At 43.8% G+C, this 16,597-nt stretch overlaps 1 protein-coding gene across 4 annotated transcripts in view; it reads left to right on the top strand.

Moving 5' to 3' along the window:
• The window catches only part of ITSN1 (intersectin 1), a 228,435-nt gene that overhangs the window by 170,079 nt on the left and 41,759 nt on the right, over window positions 1-16,597 (top strand). For 2 of the 4 annotated variants that reach the window (XM_023517459.1, XM_023517460.1), the window contains exons 24-29: window positions 272-438; window positions 3,649-3,694; window positions 6,402-6,523; window positions 10,872-10,989; window positions 12,674-12,865; window positions 13,216-14,727. In XM_023517459.1, coding sequence (XP_023373227.1) covers window positions 272-438; window positions 3,649-3,694; window positions 6,402-6,523; window positions 10,872-10,989; window positions 12,674-12,865; window positions 13,216-13,217 — 647 coding nt within the window. In that variant the 3' untranslated portion in view covers window positions 13,218-14,727. Of the gene's footprint in view, window positions 1-271; window positions 439-3,648; window positions 3,695-6,401; window positions 6,524-10,871; window positions 10,990-12,673; window positions 12,866-13,215; window positions 14,728-16,597 lie in introns of those variants that run through there. The other 2 variants (XM_023517462.1, XM_023517461.1) reach the window with 2 other exon arrangements.

Genomic DNA, 16,597 nt, shown 5'->3' with positions numbered 1-16,597 from the left:
CGGTGTCAGTGCACATGCACTTGGTTTTGTGTCCCTTTGGCTGGGTCTTCACGGGAATTGTCTCCCTGTCTGCAGCTACTGATTTTTTATGTGTATTTGGGGAATTTGTAGCCCATGGCATCCTGCAGCTCTGTATTTTATCTGTGACCAGCTTTTCTCTTGAATGGATCTTATCCTAACTTCCTTGTTCATAAACTTGCTTTTGCAAAGCTGTCTGGGATTTCTTTAAACAATCAAGCTCTCTCCGTATCTCAATATTTCTCCCCACCAGAATTTATTGCCATGTACACTTACGAGAGTTCTGAGCAAGGAGATTTAACCTTTCAGCAAGGGGATGTGATTTTGGTTACCAAGAAAGATGGTGACTGGTGGACAGGAACAGTGGGCGACAAGTCCGGAGTCTTCCCTTCTAACTATGTGAGGCTTAAAGATTCAGAGGTAAACCCACATTAACTGTTTCCTCTCCCTTTCTGTGCAGTGATTCTCTTTGTTGGGCATCAAGATGTTTGACGGTGGAACTTTGTTGGGTTTTGGAACGTGACAGTAAATACAGTGTGACTGTAATTGTTTGACTTTGTTATTTGGTGCTGCAGGCTAAGCACTGGCCTCCCACAAGCAGAGCTCACCGGGGCTTCCATGTGATGGGCTGCTCTGTGTCAGCTGGGATAATAATACTCAGTATTAATCTCTGTTAAATTGTAACTGACTTATGATTTGGAATGAACGTTCTTAAGTATGTCTTCATGGTCATTGATTTTTAGATGCTCCAAGATAGATAAATAGCAATATTTTGCCCATGTAAACTGTTCCAAAATAGTGGGTAGTGAAAAGCTTTTAACACCAAGCCATGCGAGGTAATATTTAACTGGTGCTAGTTTTGAGCCCAAGACCTCATGAAGCATGTATAAGTCACATATCTCTTGACCTAGTAAAACACTGTGGCTCTAAGGGAAAAAAAATTTTTGTCTAGTGTGGCAGTCAGTGTTTTAAAATTTATATTTTTGCCTACATAATATATAAATAAAAGATCTGAGAGATTGGTATACTTTGGGCTGGGGCTAGAACTCAGTATATCTAGTGATCAGGGGCTGAATTTATTTTAAATGCTGTTATCCTTATAAGTTGGAAATGGGTCCCATGGCTGTTAAGTGGAGCTGTAAAAATTTGATTTACATAAACTGTAGTCTTGAGATAATGCAAGTTTAATGAAATGGTAGGATGGACCTACCACAGAGTCTGAGGGTCTGTCTTATAGTGGCCAATTTCAAGTTAAGAGAGTTTCAGGCAATCCACATAATCATTTAACAGATCCATTGAACATGAAAAAAAAAAAAACCCTAACAAAAATGGGCTTTCTTTTTTTTTTAAGCCTCAACAGTCAATTCACAGTTATTTTCTTTTTCTCCTCATACCCCCTAGATACTGAGAGGGAAAAGGCTGGCAAAGGACCTATAGAGATGCTTTCTTAGTGTAAGCAAGTAGACAAAGCTCACTCTCTACCTTAAATGCCAGGAGGAGGGGGGATGTCTGGCTCCTCCTGAGGCCCCTATGCTCAGAGCTGCTTTGTGGTGAGACTAGGCCTGGTGACTGCTACCTAGCCTGCCATCTCACCTTCCTTGCAGTTCCCAGAAATGGCTTTACTTGCTTGGGTTTTGTTTTTCTAAGGGGTGTCATCATTATTTTGTTACTTGGTTTTCTTGCAGTGGTTTTGAGCAGCTTACTGAAATTCCCACGGGTGGATTTACGTAAGTCTGCACACCCTTGGAGAATTTGACAGCAGCCTGAAGAAAGTAATTTCTCCCTGTAAGACAGCCAGCATGTTGGACCTGATAGACCTGGAGAGGGACAACTCTTCCCCAGGCCAGCAAACCAAATCTAATAAGAACCATACAGATGATATTTCAGGGGCATTTGGGAGAAAACACTAAAAACTGAACTCCATTTCTACTACTATGCATGAAACACTTCAAATCACTTTACCTTTTGGATCACTTAAAATACAAAACACATTACTTGTGTTGTATTTTAATAAATTACAGTTTTCTATTTTTACAAACCATCCGGTGTTAGTAAATTAAAAAAGAACACATACACAATGACTTTTTTTTTTAAGGTAAACAAGATTGTAAGGTGCTTTCTTAAGCACGGTCTTAAATTATTGGCCACAGGAAAACTAACAGTACTGAAGATTTTTAGACAAACATTTAACTGTACTTTTAAATAGTAGTAGTATAGCTAAATGTTTTTGTATATCTGAAGTATAACTTCAGACAGCAGAATTGATGTCTGGCCACGATAAGAAGTTGTCCCATCCTGCTTTTCTTCTCTCTTTGGGGCGGTTGGGGGCTGCTTTTCCTCAGGTGCAGGGCAGGCAGAACCTGGCTTCTGAGTATGTCCTGGCTTATTGTGCCGGTTGTGGTTTTTCAAGGGAGCCCATTGAAGCCACTTGTATTGCTGGGTATTGCCAATTGCTTTGTTCTTGGGTTAGTAACTGGTCACTGGAATCTTGTTTCGTTGGTATTCTTTTATTTGATACACAGCCTATTTAAGAAATAGTAAGAAGAGATTGGTATTATATGGCTTTGTTCCTTAATAAAGTATAAAGTAAATAATTAAACCCAAACTTTTCCGGGTAGTTATTAAATTTCAATAAACAAAATAAATGGACTATGATAAGTTGTATTTCTAGTAGGTAAATGGCGTATTTTTATTCTTTCAAATAACTCTTGTTGAGTTTATTAAGCCTTTTGTTTTGTTTTAATTGGAATACTTAATTTACTGCAAGATAGGGACTCAAGGGCATAAATTAATTCAGAATAAAGCACTTTGTACCAACAGATTACTTTCTGGCTCCTGTCCTGACTCTCAGGGTCTCTGTTGGCTTGCTCAGCTGGTTTAAAATTCCATGAGTATCCATGAGAGGAATTCAACCCCGAAGCACTTTTGGAACGCTTAATAGTTGAAAAGAAATGTGCTCAGCTTCTATGGATTGTGCTTCCAGCATTGACAGAGAAGTTTCAGTGTCTAAACACTGTGAAATTGGGTGGAAAGGCTACCCGGGACAGCAGCTCCTTTGGTGAATGGGATGGGGGAAGGGAGGTCCCAGCTGCCCCTGTACTGCTCTAGTTCTTTACAAAAGAAGGCTTCTAAAGCAGATGTAGCAAAATGTTAATACTCTGATGTATGAAGCCTGGGTGGTAGGCTCATGGTCTGTCATATCCTCTGTACTTTCTATGTGTGAAGTATTTCATAATTAACCATTTGAAAACAAAGCAGGAGCACAGTGCTTAGGACATAGATTAGTGGTCTTCCTAGCATGGAATCTCCTGTTCGATTTAACTGGGTCCAGGATATACCTGTGCTACACATGGTCAATACTGGGCCCTCTGAGATCCTATGGGGCCACATACTTCACTGTTTTTTCTTCTTAAAAAAAAAAAAGAGTAAAAGCCACATGTTTTAAGTGACTGATTTTGTCCCATGCTTTCCTGATACACATCCCGTGTCAGATGATACAGTGCTGCCGTGTTCCCCAGAATGAACAGGGGGTTCTGAGGGCTCCAGCGGGTTTGTATCATCATTAATCGTTTTTTAAGTTGCACAATCAAAACTTCAGCATGCAAATGAGACCTTCTGCTCTGTTTTAAGGGCTCTGGAACTGCTGGGAAAACAGGGAGTTTAGGAAAAAAACCTGGTAAGTTACAAACCCTGATGCTTACTTTTCAATGTTTTGAATGTAATTGATACTTGCTCCCAATCTTCATTTATTAGGACCAGAAGCCCAAAATAAAGACAAAAGAATCTTTCCTAAGAGTGGTCAGAGCAGATCCTGTCCTTAGAATTTATGGAACAATGTATATCCGTGGTTATGAAATCTGGCTATTGCTTCACACATGGGGAGTGGGGATGTTACTGGGCAGAGTGTTTTCTTGGGTTGTGAAGAAATAATTCAGACAAGATGGTGGGAAGTTGTAATGCACGGAGCTGGAGGATTGCAAGGTCAGCTGCTTCTCAGTTATCTTCTTGTTAGTCTCGGGAAGCCCTTTTTCATTTTCTGACAATACAATACATTGGCGTGACAGGAGAGTCTTCTTTGCAGCATAGATTTCCCAACTAGAGAGCTCTAGTCAGATCCAGTCTGTGTCCTGATTTTCCCAGGACACAAACTGTGGAGGAGATTAGAGGCACAAAAAGTGTTATTGGAATGTAGGTCCCATTAATTTAGAAGCCATTGAGTGGTTTCCTCATGTACACACTGAGGGCACAAAATTATAGTATCCCTCAGAGTTCAAAGTGTTTCAGTTTATTTAAATAAAATCACATGTTCTATAAATAGTAGTACGGAAAAGAGAAGGAAGCAGATGTGAAATGATACGGTTTGTAAGGCAAGTCTTCCTAGGCTAGGTCATTTGCTGTCATAGCCTTAGAAAATTATAGGTTGAAGTAGTCACTGAAATGCTGACAGAGGTATCTGTGTGTCTGGCTGGTGCTCGGCTCCAAATGGGCTTACATGGCAAGGAAAGAGGACTTTCAGGTTGTCTGGGATTTTAGTTAGGCTCCAGATACTTGCACCACCTGGCGTGAATCTGCTATATTTTGGACATCTGTCATTCAGAGGGCACAGATACGTCATATATGATACCCAGGTGGGCTTAACTTTGTACCAAAAGTAACAAGCTGCTCAGGGGCACAAAGGATGGCAGAGAGTGTTGGGGCACATCACCACTGCACACGCCAGGTCCTTTGAGGAGCAGGACATCTGATTCTAAATAGGACCCAAATTTGGTCTTGCTCCAAACCGTCATCTAAACATTGGCGTGACAGGAGAGTCTTCTTTGCAGCATAGATTTCCCAACTAGAGAGCTCCAGTCAGATCCAAGGAAGGGCTAGTAAGCTGCGTGCTGGGCTTCCCTGCCTCCCTAAGCTCTTCCAAGTCTCAGGCAGGGCCAAGCCTGCACTGGAACAGCTTGACACTCCTGTCATGGCAACCAACTCCTTATTGCAGAGCAGGGTAATAGAGGTTTGTTAAAGAGGTTGAATTTTTTTTTTGAGACAGAGTTTCACTATGTCACCCTTGGTAGAGTGCTGTGGCGTCACAGCTCACAACAACCGCAAACTCTTGGACTTAAAAGATTCTCTTGCTTCTGCTTCCCCAGTAGCTGGGACTACAGGCACCTGCCACAACAACCAGCTGGGGTTTTTTTTTGTTGTAGTTGTGATTGTTGTTTAGCAGGCCCAGGCCAGGTTCGAACCTCCAGCCTCAGTATATGTGGTTGGCACCCTAACCACTGAGCTATGGGCGTCAAGCCAAGAGGCTAAATCTTATTCATTCCCTGGAGTTAATAGAAAAGTAAGAAATACTTAGAAAAAGCAATCAGAGAATGGAGCCTTTTTGCCTTCTTTCTTACTATCTACTTCATTCCATCTTCTTTCCTTCCTTACATTTTTCTTTTCTTTATTTTTCCTTCCCTCCTTCCCTCCCTCCCTCCCTCCTTTCCATGGAAGTGAATGGAATAGTTTGTTCTATCTTGCTTCTCAAAGTTCAGAGAGCCGTTGATGCCCATGCACCAGAATGAAGTCAGAGAAGGATTCTGTCTTTTCATACTTGACCTCCTGGGCCTCTAGAAATGCAGTTTTCAGAGCCCAATCTGTAGTAGTGCTGGGATTTTTCCCATGGGACTTGTCACATTCAGAAAAAGTACAGAACTGTGTACATTTTTTTCACTGTGCTGAATTGTTTTTGCCTAAAATTCCCTTCTTAGCTTTAGGTTCTTCCTTTAACTTGAAATAAAAAGAAAGAAATTTGCATTGCCATGATTCATTCCTGATATTCCGGGATCATTCTCAAAATGTGAGCTGTAAAGAAAATGGCCACGCTGGTGGGAGTGAGGGCCTACAGCAACAACGTACAAGTCAGTTCCTGCCAGGCTCCCAGTGGTTTCTGAGGAAAATAGACTTCCTCTTCCTGCTTTAATTGGCAGATGGAAAAGTTTCCCTTGAGTCTTTTATTCATCTAATCGTCACTGAGTGTCATCATGCTGGGGCCAGGAATGAGGCCCACCCCTTGGCATGGAGGCGTTCACAGTGATTGTGGGAGGGACATGGCAGAAGGAAGGGGACAAGAAAGGGGCTTCACGGAGGGCAGATGGTAAGTTCTGAGAGATGATGAGGGTGTCCTATAGTGGATCAGCCAGGACACAAAAGTGTTAGCCAAGCCCTTAAATGCTGCCTTTGCAGTGTAACTGGAGCTGGGGCAATTTAGCAAGCCGTATTTTTAGTAGAAAACCATCCCAACGCATGGGTTTTAATGTTAATGTGAACCTGGGAGGTGGCTGTGTCTTCCTAGACCTGCCTTCTCCTGACTCTAACCGTGCACTGCGATGTTTGGTCTTGTTTTTCAGAGATTGCCCAGGTTATTGCATCATACACTGCTACTGGTCCTGAGCAGCTCACTCTGGCCCCTGGTCAGCTGATTTTGATCCGAAAAAAGAACCCAGGCGGATGGTGGGAAGGAGAGCTGCAAGTTAGTATCTTCTTTATTTGTTTCAAATTCTCTGTCAAGTTTGAATATGCAAAATCTCAAAGGGACACTATTTTGTGGTAAAGTATGAATAATCCTTCACTGCCTGAATTCTGTATTTGGATAGTGGGAGGTACCACATTTTCTGAGTCTGTTTGGTTCTTAAGCTTCAGAGAGCCGGTAGCAGATTCCTTAGGCTAGAGAGTCATCTGAAAATTTGTCTGCTCCCTCCCTGAGTTCAGATAGTGCATATTGGAAAGGTGAGAATTTACAGGACAAGGGGATACCTGCTCTGAGTCACGTGTTACAAGTATTACATGTGACAGAAAAAGTGGAGATTTCCTCAGTGGTGGTGGTGTTGGCGGATGTGCTACAGACGGGGCTGGCTTTGCACTCACAGCCGCGTCTGTGCAACACAGTGTTTTTAGTTCCTCTGTGTTTGCACACTATTCACATCACCTTATTATTCATTTTGCTTTTCCCGATACCTCTTTAAAATCTCATTTCCAGAGACAAAGTTACTTTTAAAAAGGTTATTATTTAGCCAGACATGGTGGGGCATGAGGCAGGAGGATCACTTGAGTCCAGGAATTTTAGGTTAACACAAGCCATGATCATACCACTGCACTCTGGCCTGGACAACAGAGCAAGATGCTGTCTCAAAAAAATAAAAAAGGTTACTATTTTACAAACATCTTGGTAAATAAAGATTATTAGAATCATCAGTGGATGCCAAATCTAAGGAAAATACTTGAAGAGGAACAGAAAATGTACGTGGTCTAAAAGTGACTCCCCAGACGTCACTTACTCTTTGCAGGGAAATGCACAAATTAAGGATACAGTGGAAAAGTAGGGCAGCACCTTAATCAGGTGGTCAGAATTATCCTCCCCAGTGGAGAGACAGTGGACATTATGCATGTGCAAAAGCACCACCCTGAGAAGGACACAGTGTCACTCATATCCTCTTCTGGCCAGAAATGCATGGCCTGAGTCTAATCATGAGGAAACATTACATAAACCCAAAATGAGAAATGTTCAGTTAGAAAGGGAGGAGGGATGACTGTACTCTTCAAAAATGTCAATATCATAAAAGACAAAACCTGCAAAAGGAAGAGTAAAGAGACCGGAGAACTGACTGCAATATCTGAGTCCAGCCTGGATCCTGTATGAAAGAAAATCATACTCTAAAGGACATTATTGGGATAAGGACCCTACACTAGATTGGATAAAATTCACGTACCAGGGCGGCGCCTATGGCTCAGTGAGTAGGGCACCAGCCCCATATACCAACGGTGGTAGTGGGTTCAAACCTGGCCCCGGCCAAACTGCAACAAAAAATAGCCGGGCATCCTGGCAGGTGCCTGTAGTCTCAGCTACTTGGGAGGCTGGAGGTTGCTGTGAGCTCTGACGCCACAGCGCTCGACCGAGGGCGACAAAGTAAAACTCTGTCTCCAAAAAAAAAAAAATTCATGTACCAAAGTTAAATTTACTAAAAGCAAATAGCTGTACTGTGGTTATATAAGAGAATATTCCTACTTTTAGGAAAAACACACTGAAGTATTTAGGAGTGAAAAGCTAGGGTGCAGGCAACTTGTAATCAGATGATTCAGAGAAAAAATTAGAGAAGGGGGTGGGAGAAGGAAAGCAAGGGCGTAAAGGGAGTGAAGTGCAGAGAGCAGGTGTCCTGGGGTAAAAGGCCGGTGGGTACTCTGTGGACTTTTTTTTTTTTAATTTCATTTCAGAATATTTTTCTTCTTGCCACTTTTCTGTAAGTTTAAAATTATTTCTAAATAAAAAGTTGCCTTAAAAAATGTTACTACAATAGTGTTCCCTTGATAGTGTATCTCCCCTCTTTCCCCAATATCCACTAACCCCCAAAGTGAAGGGCGACCTTGTCCTCCATGGCTCACCCATATGGATGTTGCACAGGTGACTGAATTTCCCAGCAGCCATTTAGGGCCCGTGCAGCAGAGGGGAGCACAGAGCCTGACATCCTCCTTTAGAGTTGAGCAAGGGGCCTCTGTAAGGATTGGCTGAACACGTGAAAGAGTGGTTTCTAGACCTGCTTCGTGAGGAAGGCGCCTGTAGTGTAATACCTTGGTGTCCATTACTGGGTCTGTGGACTGACCTCTTGGACCACTGGCTCTCACAGGGCTGTGATCAGGACTATGTAGGCATTAGGTAAGTTTAAGAGGGAAGAGGGAGGTGTGCACATTTGCTGTGCTAGGGGCTAGCTGTAGAAGATGGCCTCTCCAGGTGTGCCCAGGAAAGGGGGTTAGGACAAAGGGAATAGGAGACCCTTGCTCAGGAAGGCCTGTGGTCACACACAGTATTCTACTCACTGCTTTGTCCAGGCCAGCCGAGGGCAGGAAGGGAAGAGCCACACCGTGGTAAGCTGAACATGTGGGGCCTAAGAAAGGATTCTTGGGCAGAATGGGAGGCTCAGCCTGGAGCACAGCACAGGCAAAGCTTTCCCTGGGGGGCTCGTAGTAGGCAGCCATCATAAAATCCCTGTCTAGAAGGACTTGCTGGATACGACTTCCTGGCTCAGGAATCTGACCTCTGGAGTCCTAGAAATCCACTCCCTCCCTGCCTGCCCTTTGACCTGCAGTTCCCCCTCCCTGTGTTGAACTGTGTCATCTCTGTCCCTGTCCCCTGAACTGTGCGGTCATTCTTTAGTGTTTTATATTACTTGGCTTTCTATGCATATTTCTTTTTTCCTCATGTAACTGATCTGCTCCTTGACGGCAACGCCATGTTTTCCAGTCCTCACCCTCCCAGCACCTGGCTCAAAAGAGAGTTTTCAATGATTCTTAGACTCCACCCTCAAGGGGGGTGAGTTGCCATGCCTGGGTTGGCTCCTGGCACTTTCCCCATAGTGAACTTCAGTGTGGATCCACAGCTGAGGAAGTGACCACATTCTGCCCTCTGCAACCACAGATGTGGGGGACTAACCAGTGGGGTGGCTGTGAGCCAAATGGCAGCGTCTGAGGTAGATAAACACACAGCACCTCGTCACCATGTGGCTCAGTCACCGCAGGTTCACTGTGAGCATCAGAGCTTTAGTCCTGGACTGCTCTTTGAAGTGAATGAAACAGAAAAGTTCTTTTTTTAATTTAAAGAAAAACTTTGGTCCTTGAGCCAAGGGCGTGAAGTCTGTCGGACCACAAGGAAAAGAAACTTGATCAGTGTTCTCAAGTGACCCAGAGGGACCCCTCTTGATAGGCTGGCAGGTGGGAGGATGGGGCCGAGGTAGTGGGAGTTTTCTTTTCTTTGAATTTTATTTCCTTATTTTTCGAATGGGTAATATAGTCACATGGCTTTAAGTTCAAAAGTTACAAAAGGAAATGCAGATGCCTCTCTCCCGCCCCTGTCCCCAGAGGCAACAGTTGTTATCGGAGCCTTGTGTCTAGACACACTCTGAGTGTGCAGGTGGGTGGGTACCTGCGTGTGTGTGCACGTGGTGTGTATGCGCACGCGTGTTTGAAGTCCCCCTTCATGGGCAGCAGGGTGGACATAGCCTTTCTGGACTTGAGTCTTTTCGTGGGATTGTGTCACCGCTGCAGGCCTCAGCTCACCAACTTTCTCATAAGTTCCTGTGCGTCACCTGCTGTCCTTTTCCAACAATCCTTACCGTGTAAATGCTCCATAGGTGGATCTGGTGTTGAATCAGATTGAAGAATGACAATGAAAAACGTGGCTGTCCTCATCACATGGGCCTGGTGGTTTTTGACAACAGTGTCAAGTTGGGATTCTTCGTGTTCTGTGTGTCTGCGTGTGTGCCGTCTTGCATCTCAGCTTGCATGTTACCATAAAGAAGAGCCCCAATAAGGGAGTGAATCTCAGCTGCCACTGATTAGCCTGTGGCCTTGGGCTGCCACTCAATTTTTCCAAGCCTCACTTTCTTCATCTGGAAATTGAGGAAAGTAATAGTATTATACTTCTGGAATTGTATGGATACATACCATAAATGTTGACAGCTGATTCCTAAACCCACATATCAGGTTGGTATTAGCTGTAATCTCTACATTACCTGAAGTGAGCAACCGAGCACCAGCGTTACCAACAGAATATCCTTTCCTAGACACACTGTGTGTGTTCTGAATTTGTGATCCCCCCAATCTAGTTTGTGCAAAAATATCCCGGGCTTCACTGATCAATGACTGCCACAATTTGACTTTTAGGTACCATATTTTGTTTTTGTGACATAGTAATCCTCAGATTCTACTGTTCATGTTATTTGTCTTTCAGTTATATGTAAACTTGGCATAACTGCTGTCTTTCAAAGCAAACTATATCGTAAGAGAATATGAACCTTTAAAAATTCTTGATATAATTATTTTCTTATCAGGCACGTGGGAAAAAACGCCAGATAGGCTGGTTCCCAGCTAATTATGTAAAACTTCTGAGCCCTGGGACGAGCAAAATCACTCCAACAGAGCCACCCAAGTCAGCAGCATTACCAGCAGGTAAGGACTTTGCGGTCCCTAACTGGAACCTGTCTGCATGTCACTTGTTTTTCCGCTCAACTTTCTCATTAAATATCTCATTTTCTTCACATGTTCTCTAAGCACTTCTTGTCCTTGCTGGGACTGACACCCAAGTAATATGATAGGGAGTATGTTTTTCAAAAGGACCAAATATCTAAGTAGCTTTACTGTGCTGGGTACAACAGAGCCCTTGTTGGAACGCTCTTCTGACAGAGTCGTGAATGCTGTAGCAGTGAAGCCAGATTCTTCTCTTATTTCTTTCCAGCTATTTAAGTTGGGATTTGGACTGGGACTGGGGGGTGGGGAGGGTGAAACCACAGAAAGGGTTACCTAAAAATAAATGGCTGGGTTCTTACAAGGTTAGAGATGGAGGCCACAGGGGTCTGTTGGCTATAATGTGGTGTTCACTGAAGGCTGAAATAATTCCTCTGTGACAGTCACTGTGGGCAGAGGGGCCTTTGCGCTGAGGGGACAGGATGTTGTGCACAGTTTCCTAGAGGACTGAAAAAGAACAGCACTGAAGTTGACCTGGTTGGCTATTTGCCGATTGAAGGGACTAAATTAGATGTTTTAGTAATATCTGAGGTTAGGGGAGCAGATTTCTGCTGTAGGTCTGTAAGCCACCAATTCTTGGGTGGCATTTGTGGAAAATGTGGCATTTTTGCTCTGGTGTCCTGTGGTTAAATGTCTGCGCTTTATGGCCCCCAGTGAAATAAGATTAAAACTTGGCAGCCTTTGGGAGAAGTTAAATGATTGGCCACCATTGTGATGAATCCGAATCCCAGCTGGGCTTCTTTGCTTGAGCTTGTGGCCTTGTGCAAGCAGAGGGGGGTAATACTGGCTGGATCTGCTCTCCCAGGGGAGAGCTGGGGGTTGTCCCCCATTGTTAGCGCCTGACCCCCTTATTGGGTTGGCTGAAACTCACTGACATCATTTGCTGAAGTGATTAAATTACTTGAAGAATTTGAAAGCATAAACCTAAATATATAGGTTGGTTAAGAAAGATTAACTGGGGATTATGACCTAACTGTGCAGACTTACCTAAAGTGGAAGTGCCGGAGGAGAATTTTACCTCCTATGGTTTTGAGCAAAAACCAGAGAAGAAAAATTATTCTTGCATATGGAGATTTCTTTCTTCGCGTCAAAATTTGGAGACACAAAGATACAGCAGAATAATCTTTTAAAACGCTGATTTAACTTTTCGTTAAGGTTTGGAAGTTTTGGAGGTCAGATGATCATTACCTTCTACTCTAAAAAAAGAAAAGAGTAGAAAAATGAGAAAAACGATAGCAGAGTCCCCATGACTTTACTGTCTGTGCAGCTGTCCTAGAGCTGGGGGTTGTGCCAGCCTTCCCAGCGTCCGCATTATAAAAATAAGTTCCACCAACTGAAACGAAAGTGATCAATTAGCACTGTGAATTTTCTGCTGACAAGTAAACGTGAAAAGAGGAAGCTATTATAAAAACCAAAGACTCAGTGTGAAAATTTTGCTGTTGTCTTGATTTTTAATCCTTCATCTTCCTCTATTGCCACGTTGTTGAAATCCCATTAGAGCACTTCCACTGAGTTTCCTCCTCTCCTGAAAAGACAGAAATAGTACGGGAAAATACCAAGCGGCTGCACCCGCGGGGTGTGCGGCTGCTCACCCGCCCTGTCTCCGCAGTGTGCCAGGTGATCGGGATGTACGATTACACAGCGCAGAATGACGACGAGCTGGCCTTCAACAAGGGCCAGATCATCAACGTCCTCAACAAGGAGGACCCCGACTGGTGGAAAGGAGAAGTGAATGGACAAGTGGGGCTCTTCCCGTCCAACTATGTGAAGCTGACCACAGACATGGACCCAAGCCAGCAATGTAAGTGCCTTGGCGGCTCTGTGGCCTCGCCTCTCTGGTATCTTCCAGTAAAACATGCAGCATTGCTCTGATTCTGCCGAGCTTTGTTTGCAGAACTTAAAGCTAGACCATTGCTGCATTTTCAACAGTCTCTTTGAAGACCTTCTGTAATGCAAGACTTTATCTTGTGGGGTTTTTTTTTAAATTTTCATTCCTTCTGTAGCATGTCCCCTCCCTCCCCTCCCCCTTTTTTCTTTTTTTTTTTTTAATCATTTTGGCATCATGCTGTTTACATGCCTGACTCATTTTCCTAGCTTGAATTTTGCTCATTGTTTTGTTTTGCTTATGTGTTGTTTTCCTCCTTTTTCTAGGAATCATATGTTGTCCATCCCCCCCTCAGGCTTGAAAGTCCTCAAAGAGACCCACTATCCCATATCACTGCCCAGAGGGATGATGGGAGATGCAGCCTTGATCATGTGACTTCCAGCATGATCACCTACTGCCTTCTGAGTAGAAGAACTCACTGCAGAGCAGTTTACCTCATTTTACCTTAGTTGCATGTGGTCGCAATGTTTGAGTTATTACTTGCCGAGATAGGAGCAAAAATTACGAAAATACACAGGGTAGTGGGTCCTTTTGTGGCTTTCCTAGTTACTCAAATTGACTCCCCCCCACCTTTGCACAGGTGCTTTCAATAGTTTTAAAATTATTTTTAAATATATATATATATTTTAGCCTTTTAATAAACAAAATAAAGAACTACTTCTTTGCTATTTTGGTTTTGCAAAAAGACCCACTATCAAGGAATGCTGCATGTGCTATTAAAAATTGTTCCAAATGTCCATAAATCTGAGACTTGATGTAACTTTATTTTGTCCAGTGTTACCAACTAAATTGTGTAGTTTGGGGTTCCCCCACGCTGTAGAATTTCAGAGGAGTTTAGTGTATTTGTTTTAAAGATGTGTAGAATGAGCCCAATTAAACAGAGGTGGTTTGTGCTTGTTTGTATCAGATGTACCTTGTTGAGCATGTAATACATCCTGTACATAAGAAATTCGTTCTTTCCATGGCAAAAGCTATGACTTTGTATGATGCTCTAATCGTATTGCATTAATTTTATTTTGCACAGTGACCTTGTAGCCACATGAGACAGCACTCTGTGTTTTTGTTTGGTCTCAGATTTATCTGGTTGAGTTGGTGTTTTGTTTTGAGTTTTTAATTTTGTGTGTTTTCATACCATGAAATAGGAGACAACACCATTGAGGTTGTTACCATCAATGAAATCTGCGATCTCTTTTTAGTCTCTGTTACATGAAACTTTATTCCTATTACTTTTTCATGGAATGACATAAATTACTTTGAACAAGTAATTTTCTTGACAAGAAAGAATGTATAGAAGTCTCCCTGCAATTAATTTCCAATGTTTACATTTTTTAACTGGACTGTGGAATTTCTACAGATTAATATGAAATGGAGCTCATGGTCTGTTTATGTGTTTAGATGTGCTGTAGCTGAAGCCCTGTTTGTCTTTTAAACCCTAGTTGAAAGCTCTCAATAAAAATGCCCACTGCTGACAGCGCAGAAGATGGGGTGGGGGAGCCCCAAGCACAATCTAGCTGTCCTACTAATGACTTTGTAACATGTGTTCCCCTTCCGTTGTCCCGTCCCCCTTGGGAGTCTGTGCTGGCGGTCGTGAGGGTCCTTTATCCATTCACACAGTGCAGAGAGTGGGGACTGCTCCTGCCCGCTCAGCTGCGCTTCAGTATTTTCATGGATATGAATGTAAAATATATAAATATATAAACCTGCGGCTTTAACAACTGTAATACAACCTTTTGAATTAGTTACATGTATAGATAATTAAATTCTTCATATAAAAGTTAGACGGAAATGTCTCTGTGTTCTTGATGTTGGAACCTGGCAGTGGTGTTGGGGAACCAGGCGGACTAGATGTCAGCCACTGGCCTGCTGCCCACGTGGCACTTGTGACGTGTACTTTTGGAAATACAGACCTAACCAGAGTCTCACCAAGTCTTCCTGGAACAGCACTCCCTCTCCCCTTGTTTCCCGCTTCCCTGATCAATATGGAAATGATTGCTCTTTATAATACCAGATTCGAAGCCTAGGACTCTACCACCTGGCTTACCAGTTAACTATCTCATCAGGCTTTTGAGGTACTTTGTTGACACATTGAAGGTGTGTGATTTGGCTCAGGTACAAAACATTTGTCCAGAAGATGCATCATAAGGGTCTGGTCATCACCGCACACAAGTACATGGCTAAAGACAGACTTGGCACACCCTCCATGTTATTCTTCAGGAGCAGCTTCTGCCTGGCACACTCCAGTCTTATTGCCTCTGCAGAACTTACCCAGCATACACATCGGTGCAGCTGTTGCTACGATGATCACATGCTTGATTCCATCCTCAGGAACGTCAAGTATTAGGCTCCTCCCCTCCTTCATCAATTCAGCGCACATCTGTAGGAAAACATCTACCGTGTGTTGTAAGCCCTGCTAGCCTCTGGCTCGAGTGTGGCATAGGGTCTCCGTCTCATGGATTTGTATTTTAATGGAAGGAATAAGCAGAAAACCAAACTCCTGCAGTCCATATAAGTAAATCTCATACGTGTGTGATGGGTGCTAAGTTCTGTGCTAGAAGTATGGGTGTGAGACCCATCTGAGCAGGCCTTGCACAGCCAGTAGGGCAGGGTGGGGTGGGGAGTTGTTGACTGCAGCAGAAGGATCAGAGACCCTTTCAGGAGCAAGTGATATTTAAGCTGAGACCAGAGGGCTCAAGGTTGAGGAGGAACCAGAGGAAGGAGGGAAGAGAAGTGGCTATTGTAGTCAGAGATGTGCAAAGGCCCAGAGGTAGGCAGAGATGGGTCCTTCTCACTGTCCCCACACCCATTCCTTGGTGGAGCAGCAGTCGAGTCAGGAAGGCCCCCTTCCCGTATGTGGGCTGGAAGGAATACAGTTGACAAGGTGGGTAATAACTACAGTCCTCTGCATACCTCACTCTCTCAAATACCCTTTTTGTGGGTCACTCCCCAGACTTGTTTCGCGTTTCTAAAACTGACACAGGTTGTTCTCAGGAACCTGCTCTTCCTCCTCTATCTGCATTTGATTATAGAGCATCCTTCTGACCTAATGGTTCTTAGCCAGAGGGGTGCTGCTCCACATCCCACGACACACAGGACAGCCCATGCAACAAAGAGTGACCTGGCCCAAGTGTCACCCAAGCTGAGGTCAAGAAATCCTGGTCTCACCCCACTGGCCACTGGTTCATGTTCACCTGATTGCTTATAACCAGAAAAGTTGCTCTGACAACTATTGTTTAGTAAATTTAATCATTGAATGAGCTCATTTCATGTATATACATTTTTTTTTTTTTTCCGACTGGGGCTGGGCTTGAACCCGCCACCTCCAGCATGTGGGGCTGGCGCCTTACTCCTTTGAGCCACAGGCGCCACCCACGTTTTTTTTTTCTGAGACAGAATCTTACTTTGTCGCTCTTGGAAGAGTGCTGTGGCATCACAGCTCACAGCAACCTCAAACCCCTGGGCTCAAGTGATTCTCTTGCCTCAGCCTCCCATGTAGCTGAGACTAGAGGCGCCCATCACAAGGCCCAGCTATTTTTAGAGATCGGATCTTGCTCTAGCTTAGGCTGGTCTCAAACCTGTGAGCTCAGGCAATCCCCCTGCCTCAGCCTCTAAGAGTGCTAGGATTGCAGGTGTGAGCCACTGCGCCTAGCC

This window comes from Otolemur garnettii, unplaced genomic scaffold (genome assembly GCF_000181295.1).
Source record: "Otolemur garnettii isolate 467f Iridium unplaced genomic scaffold, OtoGar3 scaffold00111, whole genome shotgun sequence".
NCBI lineage: Eukaryota > Metazoa > Chordata > Mammalia > Primates > Galagidae > Otolemur > Otolemur garnettii.
The sequence above is the reverse complement of the archived record's forward strand: the minus strand, read 5'-3'. Positions and strand labels throughout refer to the sequence as shown.